Source organism: Bombina bombina, chromosome 6 (genome assembly GCF_027579735.1).
Source record: "Bombina bombina isolate aBomBom1 chromosome 6, aBomBom1.pri, whole genome shotgun sequence".
In the NCBI taxonomy this organism is placed as follows: Eukaryota; Metazoa; Chordata; class Amphibia; order Anura; family Bombinatoridae; genus Bombina; species Bombina bombina.
In genome coordinates, this window is record NC_069504.1 from 575,331,277 (window position 1) to 575,343,466 (window position 12,190).

At 33.9% G+C, this 12,190-nt stretch overlaps 1 protein-coding gene across 1 annotated transcript in view; it reads right to left on the reverse strand.

Annotated features, from left to right (window-relative positions):
- The window catches only part of LRRC49 (leucine rich repeat containing 49), a 334,467-nt gene that overhangs the window by 290,897 nt on the left and 31,380 nt on the right, over positions 1–12,190 (reverse strand). The window contains exon 7 of the mRNA XM_053717544.1: positions 1,541–1,607. Within this exon, the coding sequence (XP_053573519.1) occupies positions 1,541–1,607 (67 nt within the window). The remainder of the gene's footprint in view (positions 1–1,540; positions 1,608–12,190) is intronic.

The following is a 12,190-nucleotide window of genomic DNA, read 5'->3' on the forward strand; positions in this document are numbered from 1 at the left end:
TATATTGCAAAAGTACTTCTATTCCAAATATAAATGCATTAATTATTAATTGACAGTAAACAAGGTCCTTTGGAAGAAATGGGTTAGAACAGCTGGCATTTTTGCATAAAGTAGTTACACAAAATAAAGTCAGTAAAAATACTATATTCAAACATATTGGGAATCCATATCCAACATAAAACACACAAAATTAAAGGGAACCCCTCTTAATTATGTGATCATTGTGACATGGCTGCCTAAAAGCTGGAATCATTTTTTTTAACTTGGTCATAGCTTGGTATGGTCAATCAGATTCTTACCACCTGTACAATAGCTTTTATCTAATGTGTGCAAGCTCAAAAGTCAGCAGAGGCCAACAGCAACTGTGTATGCACAGAAGATAGCATAAAATAGTTATTGGCTATGATGGTTTTGGGCTCACACACACTAGATAAAAGCTATAGTGTGTTGGGTACGTTTCTGAAAATTGTTCCTGAATTTGACGACTATATGTAACTATTGTAGGGAGACTCAACTCAAATTATTAATGACAGATTGGCATATCACAGAAACATAAATGGTGATTAAATTAGGCAATTTAACTCTGAACCATTTTCAGAACTTATCTCTGTCACTTGTGCTACAAGGCTACTCAATCATTCTATAAAATAGAGCTTCTAAAGACTATTTTCAATCTCTCTAAAAGTGCAATCTCTCATTTTGATTGTCTCATTAAAAATTGCACAAAACTTTTCTAAAAAAAACAAATTTGTTCTAGTTTAAACAATACAAAATAGTGTTAAATACAAAATAAAAATTGTTTTTCTTAAATCCAAAATACACCTTTCATACACACTTTAAATAACATGGCTGGGGCACTAGATTTTGGCTAGAAAGTGCTTGCCTACTGCAAATGAAAACGGTATTAAGTGACGGAAAATTAAAATCAACTTTACTTCTACAGAAGAGCAAAGATGCATCACTGATTTAAAGCAATATGTGAAAGGGATTCACACTGATTGGATTTGCAAATGAACTTAAAAGGACAGTCTAGTATAAATTAAACTTTCATTATTCAGATAGGACTTTTAATTTTAATCAACTTTCCAATTTACTTTTATCATCAAATTTGCTTTTTTCTCTTGGAATTCTTAGTTTAAACTAAACATAGGTAGGCTCATATGCTAATTTCTAAGCCTTTGAGGGCTGCCTCTTATCACATGCTTTTTAAATCTCTTTTCAACACAAAGAGACAGAAAGTACACGTGGGCTATATAGATAACACTGTGTTCAGGCACAGGGGGTTATTTAAGATCTAGCACAAAACAATGCTAAATGCAAGACAATAGATAATAAACAGTCACAGTCATGTGATCAGGGGGCTGGAAGAAGGTTCTTAGATACAAGGTAATCACAGAGGTAAAAAGTATATTAATATAACTGTGTTGGTTATGCGAAACTGGGGAATGGGTAATAAAGGGATTATTTATCTTTTAAAACAATAACAATTCTATGGTAGACTGTCCCTTTAACAAAGAAGCCATGGATTATTCTACAGTACCTGATTCCCATGTAGATCCAACACATCCAGACTTTTAAGGTTCTCTAAGTTTGAAATTTTCTGTATTCTGAAACACATTAAGAATATAATCAACATGATATTATTATTATTATTATTATCAGGTATTTGTAGAGCGCCAACAGATTCCCTATACTATTAAAAATAAGCCATTGTATAGGAAAGGTAATTGACTCTCTGTTGTTAAATAGAGGTAAGTAAATTATGCTGAACATCTAGCAACTATCTAGCAATTTACAAACTGGGGAAATGCACTGGTAAGTGGATCTCCTATGCTGCAGCCTAACACTTTCTCTATATGAGCCTCAGCTATTTTACTAGGGAACAGTACACTAAAACCATGTTCATTTTATTTCCACATTTTCCATGTAATTTCCCTTGTGTGTAACTTTAGGCCATATAATCGCTTTTTACATGTGGGATTAAAAGCAGTACTACTGTCATTTGCAAGTAGGATTGCATGCAACATAATTTAATTGTCTATGGAATAACTGAATGAGGCTGGAAGGTTTTCATTTCATTTTCACTTACAAGCAAAAGTCATGCAAAAACCTGCTTTAAAAGTGGAGACACAAAAAAGTGGAAAAAAAAAAAAGCCAAATCTGACACATTCCACGCTAAACTCCAAAAATGGACTGGACAAAATTATTGGTACCCTTAAATTTAATTTTTGGTAGCACACCCCTTGAAAAAATAACTGAAACCAATCGCTGCCTGTAACCATCAATGAGTTTCTAACACCTCTCTACTGGAATTTTGGACCACTCTTTTTTCGCCAACTGCTTCAGGTCTCTCAGATTGGAAGGGTTCCAATTCCCAACTGCTGTTTTGAGATCTCAAAATAAAGTAAAAAATTATTTGCGCTTCTGAAATCAAATGAATGATATCGGAGCTAAAACATATATGACAAGTACAAATAATGAAGCTGTAGTCAGGGGTACAAATGCTATTATTTACCCATATAGATATAGAGACAAAGAGAAAATAATGGTGTATTACGTGATATAAAGTTTTGCGTTAAAAGAATATATATATATATATATATATATATATATATATATATATATATAAAACCACACAACAAAATTAAATCAAAAAGTGCAAATCAGCGCACTTCTAGTACATTAAAGCAAAAATATGAGCATGCATAGAATGGATATCACACATACAAGATATCACAAAAGGAAGTGCAGAGGTGCAGATATCACAAAAAGTGTAATGTAAAGGACTGAACACGTTTGGGACAGAATACGTATAGGACAGAACACGTCAAATATCAAAATTGCATATATAAAATCGCAATTACATATATAAAATAGAATATAAAAAAACGGAAAAAATTGCAAATTCAAAATGCAGATATCACAAATATACAAACGATCACAGACTAATGCACATCCTTAGTGGTTAAAAGGACATGATATTACATGCGTCTTTTAGTAAAATGTAGTCCATGTATTAAAATGTTCTTAGTTTGCACACTAATATCCAGAGATTGTGATGCAGCGTGCAATTACAACACTGTGTGCACAGGATTTTCTGTAAGACACAGATAGAGAACTTTTCTCAAAAGTATGCAAAGCAGCAGTAATAATAAATGTTTATCCGGACAGTTAAGTATCAAACAAGCTGCTCCTACTCCGAGTTCCAAAGCTGACCGGGTGTAGCTCCGTATGGCTGTGAACAGGTCAACCGTCCGCTAGGTAGCTGGATCGGATATGTCAGAGGTCTGAAATTTCAGACTACAGTGGCCTTTCTCCACCAAAAAAGGAAGCAACGCATTTCAAATAATCTTTCTCAAGCTTCTGATCTGAACACATAGAGCGGCTCCTTATATAGCAGAGTCATAAAACATAATGGCATTTTTCATGTGTTATTTAAAATTCCAAAACTTAAAATTATTTATGATAATTAAATAATTCAGAGCTTAACTAATAGATTGAGGCAATTTTTTAATACAGCGTATTTCTTAAAAAAGCTCCATTAAACATATATAATGGGAGATTAAAATATTTATAATAGAGAGTAAAGCAAACTATTTAGTTAGGTTGAAATCGACAAATGACATTTTTTATTAGTAGTTTTTTATATGTATGTTTTTATACTGTATTTGTTCATACAGTACAGTATATCTCTAGTAATATATATATTTTATTTTTTTAATCTATTAGTTTTTTTTATCTATTAGGTTTCTTATAGACTTCATTATGAAATGTAGTATGAAAGTATTCTTTTAAGGTCTCTTATAAATTCAGTCTGGCATATTTTATGAAATCTACCTAGCTGGCGTTGAACCTGTTCAGCTTTGGAACTCAGAGTAGGAGCAGCTTGTTTGCTACTTAACTGTAAGTCCAGATAAACATTTGTTATACTGCTGCTTTGCATACTTTTGAGAAAAGTTCTCTGTGTCTTACAGAAAATTCACACAGTGTTGCAATTGCACGCTGCATCACATCACAATCTCTGGATATTAGTGTGCAGACTAAGAACATTTGAATAAATGGACTGCATTTTACCAAAAGACGCATGTTATATCAGGTCCTTTTAACCACTAAGGATGTGCATTAGTCTGTGATCGTTTGTATATTTGTGATATCTGCATTTTGAATTTGCAATTTTTTTCGATTTTATATAGGTAATTGTGATTTTTCATATGCAATTTTGATATCTAACGTGTTCTGTCCTATACATGTTCTGTCCCAAACGTGTTCAGTCCTGTACGTTTCACTATTTGTGATATCTGCACCTCTGTACTTCAATTTGTGTTGTCTAACCTTTTGTGATATCTTGTATGTGTGATATCCATTCTATGCATGTTTATATTTTTGCTTTAATGTACTAGAAGTGCGCTGATTTGCACTTTTTTATTTTATTTTGTTGTGTGGTTTTATATATATAAATTATTTTTAAACGCAAAACTTTATATCACGTAATACCAAAGTTTCACTGCCACATAGGTAGATTCTCCTCCGGTGTGTCAGATGGGACCAGGTAAGCTCAACGCGTTTCCCCCGGGGTACGCCCGGGCTTTTTCAAGAGCAGATGGTAAGACTACACACATTTCTACAACTAGACTGATCCTAATTGGTTAATCAAGCTACCAATGGTATTAATAATAACTGTGCACACCCCCATGATCACAGAGAATAGCTAACAGCTCTTAAAGTACTAGATGATTACACAGTGCCATATTCAATCTAATACACTTGCAAACTAACAGCAAAAGGAAGAAAGTGCCTTATATTAATATGGGAGTAAATATACATAAATGGACATAGAGAATAATAAAAACAAATATATGCTTATAAGATTTCATTGCATAAAATTAATTCTGCAATAAAATACACACACACACACACACATATATATATATATATATATATATATATATATATATATATATATATATAAAACACAGATATTAAACATTATTTTACAATTATACAAATATATGATAATACAATTTAAAATTTAAAAAGACATACACTAAATAATGTATGTGATAAAATATGCTATAAAACCATCTCTTTACCACAGTATGAAAAGAAAAAATATAAAAAAAAAATATATATATAATGATCTTTCCCATTCATTGATTTAAAATGGTTCTTACATCAGTGGAAAAGACAATAACACATCCTATCAAATCCTAACCAATACAGAAACCTAAAATGTCTGTGTGCATACACCTAAAAAACATAAAAGGGAGACAGCCATTAGTCAATAGATATTAAAAATTACAAAACAATATATCTGGATAAGTAAACCTACTAAACTAAAGGAACGCCTGTACATCTAAGTCAATATTAAGACCATAAGGAGCCAGACTTTTTAATTTGAAGATCCATTCAGTTTCTTTCCGTCTAAGGAGTTTAAGCCTATTTTTCTTTGCAGGGGGTATCCAATCTATTATTTGTACCTCTAAACCTCTAGGGTAACAACCATGTACTAATCAAAAATGATTTGATACACTATGCATTTTAAAACCATTTTTAATATTATAGAGGTGTTCATTAAATCTACTGCGGGTCTTTCTTTTGGTACGCCCAATGTAAATCAGATCACACTTACAGAGTAAGAGGTACACCGTATAGTTAGTTTCACAGTTGCATCTATGTCTAATTTCAAATTGTGTAGTACCTTCAGCATTTTTTAACCCCTTAATGACCGGACCATTTTTCAATTTTCTTACCCTTAATGACAATGGCTATTTTTACATTTCTGCAGTGTTTGTGTTTAGCTGTAATTTCCCTCTTACTCATTTACTGTACCCACACATATTATATACCGTTTTTCTCGCCATTTTCTAAAGATACCATTATTTTCATCATGTCTTATAATTTACTAAAAAAAAAAAAAATAATAAAATATGAGGAAAAAATGGAAAAAAACACACTTTTTCTAACTTTGACCCCCAAAATATGTTACACATCTACAATCACCAAAAAACACCCATGCTAAATAGTTTCTAAATTTTGTCCTGAGTTTAGAAATACCCAATGTTTACATGTTCTTTGCTTTTTTTGCAATTTATGGGGCAATAAATACAAGTAGCACTTCGCTATTTCCAAACCACTTTTTTTCAAAATTAGCGCTAGTTACATTGGAACCCTGATATCTGTCAGGAATACCTGAATATCCCTTGACATGTATATATTTTTTTTTAGAAGACAACCCAAAGTATTGATCTAGGCCCATTTTGGTATATTTCATGCCACCATTTCACCGCCAAATGCGATCAAAAAAAAAAAGTTCACTTTTTCACAAAATTTGTCACAAACTTTAGGTTTCCCACTGAAATTATTTACAAACAGCTTCTGCAATTATGGCACAAATGGTTGTAAATGCTTCTCTGGGATCCCCTTTTTTCAGAAATAGCAGACTTTGGCTTTTGGGTTGCTTTTTGGTAATTAGAAGGCCGCTAAATGCCGCTGCGCACCACACGTGTTTTATGCCCAGGAGTGAAGGGGTTAATTAGGGAGCTTGTAGGGAGCTTGTAGGGTTAATTTTAGCTTTAGTGTAGTGTAGTAGACAACCCCAAGTATTGATCTAGGCCCATTTTGGTATATTTTATGCCACCATTTCACCGCCAAATGCGAGCAAATAAAAAAAAAAACTTTACATTTTTCACAATTTTAGGTTTCTCACTGAAATTATTTACAAACAGCTTGTGCAATTATGGCAGAAATTGTTGTAAAAGCTTCTCTGGGATCCCCTTTGTTCAGAAATAGCAGACTTATATGGCTTTGGCGTTGCTTTTTGGTAATTAGAAGGCCGCTAAATGCTGCTGCGCACCACACGTTAATTATGCCCAGCAGTGAAGGGGTTAAATTAGGTAGCTTGTAGGGAGCTTGCAGGGTTAATTTTAGAGATCAGCCTCCCACCTGACACATCCCAACCCCTGATCCCTCCCAAACAGCTCTCTTCCCTCCCCCACCCCACAATTGTTCCCGCCATCTTAAGTACTGGCAGAAAGTCTGCCAGTACTAAATAAAAGAGGGTTGTTTTTTTTTTTAAATAAAAATAATAAAGTATTTTAGCTGTGATGGACCCCTGCCTTAGCCCCAACCTCCCTGATCCCCCCCTGATCCCCCCTCCAGCTCTCTAACCCTCTCCCCTACCTAATTACCACCATCTTGGGTACTGGCGGCTGTCTGCCAGTACCCAGTTTGGCCCCAAAAACCCCCAAAAAAGTATTTTTATTTTATTTTTACTTAAAAAACTATTTCTGTAGTGTAGCAGCCCCCCACAATACCCCCACCCCACCCCCTCCCAGATCCTTTTATATTTTTTTTAAAAAAAAATCCCTTTTTTTCCCCTTTCTGCCCTCATTCATTGGTGTCAGTGTGGCTAATGGGTGCACACGCGCGCATCGTGCACGCGCACGCGTACCCTCACACCCGGCACTATCGCTACCGGTGCAGAGAGGGCCACAGAGTGGCTCTCTCTGCATCGGGGGCTTGTAAAGAGGTATTGCAGGATTCCTCCATATCGAGGCATCACTGCAATACCCTCAGAGCTGCTGGAAGCATTTGTGATCGCTTCCAGCACTCTTTTAGACAACTGACGTACCAGGTACGTCCATTGTCATTAACTGCTTGTTAATGCATGACGTACCTGGTACGTCAGTTGTCATTAAGGGGTTAAAAGATTCCCCCTCTTAACATGAGAGCACATATTGCATTTACTCTTCTTGCATTTATATATGCCCAAAGGGAGAGTTAACCAGTTACTTAGGATTTCTTTCTCATCCTTCTTTTTAAACTGTTCCTCGTATTTCTTTTCTTAACTTACTGGGGGCAAGATGTTTTTTTTAGATTCTTATTTTTACGAAAAGTAATTAATGGCCTATCCCCCACAGCATTCCCCAATATGGGGTCAGATTTAAGAATCCCCCAGTGCTTGGTCATTACTTTTTTAATAACCTTTGCTCCCTCATTGTATGTAGTAATAAAGCGTACTTGATTGTTTGTTGGCTTAGAGTTATTACTCACTGCTTTATTTTTAAGAAGTTTGTGTCTATCTAACTTTATTACTTTCATTTCCGCTTCTTCTATCAGTTCATTATCATACCCTTTTTCCAAAAAGTTTTTATCCAACTCTTTTTGCCTCTATTTCAAAATCAGAAATCCTGGAGCAATTACGTCTAACTCTAATATACTGACTAGCAAGGATATTGGATTTCCAACTTTTTAGATGTCCACTTTTGGCATCCACAAAGCTATTTCTATCTGTATGGAACAGGTTGGGAGTTAAACCAAAACCCCAAATAGTGGCGACAAATAGTCATGATTATTTTAGAGAGGGTTTATATCAGTCCCAATGTGAGAATCAAGAACAATACACATACCGAAGGCTTCTGGGAAACCAGAAGAAGACCTTCAAAAAGAGCACTCTAAATCGACGAGGAACAAGAGCAGGATATAAAATACAAGCAAACAAACAGAAAGAGGCTGAATTAATACGCCTAGAGAAGGAGATAATTAACCTTTCTGATGTACAATTAAATAAGGATGATATTAGACTTTTGGGAAAAGGTTTAAATTATGCACCCAAAACAAATCCTAATAAATTTGAAGTCTATATGGATATCCAGAAGTACATACGAAAGCTTACTTTGAAACGATATTTTTAAAAAGATGAGGCAAGTAGGGAACTAAGTAATAAGTCCTATATTGAAGGCAGTGATCTAGAAACTCTAAATATCTTGAAAGATCTTAAGCAAAATGTACAGCTAGACCACTATATGTATAATACTGACCTAGTACAGAAGGTAGACACAAATGTAGATCTAAACCTCTCCTGCCTATCTGAATATGAGGAGGCTAGACCCATACGCCATACAGATTTTTAGAGGAAAATCATTATTTTACCCAGTTAATATGCAGGGGGACAGTTTTTAATAAGTTAATATGTGAAGAACTAGACAAAGAACTTTCTAAGTGTAAGGTCAATAAATATAATGATAATCTTAACTGTAGAGAAAGAAAGGCTCTTGATAAACTAAAAAGTAATGGTAATATTGTCGGCAGACAAGGAAGGTGGATTGGTAATTCAGAATAGGACAGACTATGTGTCAGAAGCCTAGAACCTCTTAGGAGACCCTGCAGTCTATAGAAAACTAGACTATGACCCCACTCTAGATTTTCAAAGAGAACTGAATGTTATTATTACAAAAGCTAAAGATTTTGAGGTTCTATTACGGAATGAAGTTAATTTTATTATACAGAATAATCCTTTTACCATTTACCTAAGGTTCATAAGTGCCTCGATAAGCCCCTGGGAGACCAATCATTTCGGGGATTGAGTCTATATGCCATAACATTTCTAAATATGTTGACTATTTTTTGCAGCCTCTAGTCAGGAAAACAAAGGCATTTCTTAAAGATATGTCTGAAGTTATTAATGCCTTTGAGGGTATACAGTGGGAAGATGACCTGTGGTGGGCTACGTATGATGTATCCTCACTGTATACTTATATTAAACATGAAAAAGGCATTAAAGCTATACAACATGCGTTTATGTACTATGATATTCCGGATATTCATTTGCAGTTTATTATAGATTCAATTATGTTTATTCTCACACATAATTATTTGAATTCGAAGATCAATTTTATTTACAGTTAAAAGGTACTGCAATGGGGACAACATTTGCACCCTCATATGCAAACCTTTTTATGGATAACTTTGAAAAAAAGTATATATGGAATAATAACCCCTTTAAATGTAACATCATGAAATATTATAGATATATTGATGATGTCATTTTAATGGAAGGGTTCATCTTTGTTATTATCACAATTTACTGATTATATTAATGCAAATTAATATGATCTGGAATTTAGTGGTACTAGTTCTCAAGAGAGTATAATATTCCTGGACATCAGTCTTATGAAAAATCCAGTGGATAATAAGGTTATTGTGAGACTTTCTAGAAAAACAGTGGATAGAAATAGCTTTGTGGATGCCAAAAGTGGACATCTAAAAAGTTGGAAATCCAATATTCCTGCTAGTCAGCATATTAGAGTTAGACGTAATTTCTCCAGGATTTCTGATTTTGAAATAGAGGCAAAAGAGTTGGATAAAAAATTTCTGGAAAAAGGGTATGATAATGAACTGCTAGAAGAAGCGGAAATGAAAACAATAAAGTTAGACAGACACAAACTTCTTAAAAAATAAAGCAGTGAGTAATAACTCTAAGCCAACAAACAATCAAGTACGCTTTATTATTACATACAATTAGGGAGCAAAGGTTATTAAAAAAGTAATGACCAAGCACTGGGGGATTCTTAAATCTGAACCCATATTGGGGAATGCTGTGGGGGATAGGCCATTAATTACTTTTCGTAAAAATAAGAATCTAAAAAACCATCTTGCCCCTAGCAAGTTAAGAAAAGAAATAAGAGCACAGTTAAAAAGAAGGCTGAGAAAGAAATCCTAAATAACTGTTATCTCTCCCTTTGGGCATATATAAATGCAATAAGGGTAAATGCAATATGTGCTCTCATGTTAAGAGGGGGAATCTTTTAAAAAATGCTGAAGGTACTACACAATTTGAAATTAGACATAGATGCAACTGTGACACTAACTATACGGTGTACCTGTTACGCTGTAAGTGTGATCTAATTTACATTAGGTGTATCAAAAGAAAGACCCGCACAAGATTTAATGATCACCTCTATAATATTAAAAATGGTTTTAAAAAAGCATAGTGTATCGAATCATTTTCGATTAGTACATTGTTGTGACCCTAGAGATTTAGAGGTACAAATAATAGATTGGATACCCCCTGAAAAGAAAAATAGGCTTAAACTCCTTAGACGGAAAGAAACTGAATGGATCTTCAAATTAAAAAGTCTGGCTCCTTATGGTCTTAATATTGACTTAGATGTACAGGCGTTCCTTTAGTTTAGTAGGTTTACTTATTATCCAGATATATTGTTTTGTAATTTTTAATATCTATTGACTAATGGCTGTCTCCCTTTTATGTTTTTTAGGTGTATGCACACAGACATTTTAGGTTTCTGTATTGGTTAGGATTTGCTAGGATGTGTTAATGTCTTTTCCACTGATGTAAGAACCATTTCTATCAATGAATGGGAAAGATCATTATATATTTTTTCTTTTTATATTTTTTCTTTTCATACTGTGGTAAAGAGATGGTTTTATAGCATATTTTATCATATACATTATTCAGTGTATGTCTTTTTAAATTTTAAATTGTATTATCATATATTTGTATAATTGTAAAATAATGTTTAATATGTGTGTGTGTTTATATATATATATATATATATATATATATATATATATATATATATAATGTCTTTTATTGCAGAATTAATTTTATGCAATGAAATCTTATAAGCATATATTTGTTTTTATTATTCTCTATGTCCATTTATGTATATTTACTCACATATTAATATAAGGCACTTTCTTCCTTTTGCTGTTAGTTTGCAAGTGTATTAGATTGAATATGGCACTGTGTAATCATCTAGTATTTTAAGAGCTGTTAGCTATTCTCTGTGATCATGGGGGTGTGCACAGTTATTATTAATACCATTGGTAGCTTGATTAACCAATTAGAATCAGTCTAGTTGTAGAAATAGTAACAGGCTGTGTAGTCTTACCATCTGCTCTTGAAAAAGCCCGGCCATACACCGGGGAAAACGCCTTGAGCTTACCTGGTCCCATCTGACACATTGGAGGAGAATCTACCTATGTGGCAGTGAAACTTTGGAACTCTGGAGAGGGACTCTTATTGTTCACAACATAATTTGTGAAATGCTTGCTCTTAACGTACATCTTGTAATTAGAATTTGTTTTTATGGCGTGTTGCCTGCTTGAATAAAATACTACCTTGAATCCGGTCTGTTTTGCGCTGTCTTCTATTTTGTTTTAGGCTGCTTCTACCCTACTGACCTGTGTGAGGAGGAACACACCGGTAAAGAGATCAGCTGCATCGGGATTCGCAAGGAGCTTAAAGGATCGCTTTGAAAGCATTCTGTTGTTTCAGTGACTGTCTGTATCTATCAATACACACACTGGGAACTGTGCTATTATTCTAATTAATATTTTCACCAAGCGCTGCTTTATCTCCGTATGTATACACTATATCACGTAATAC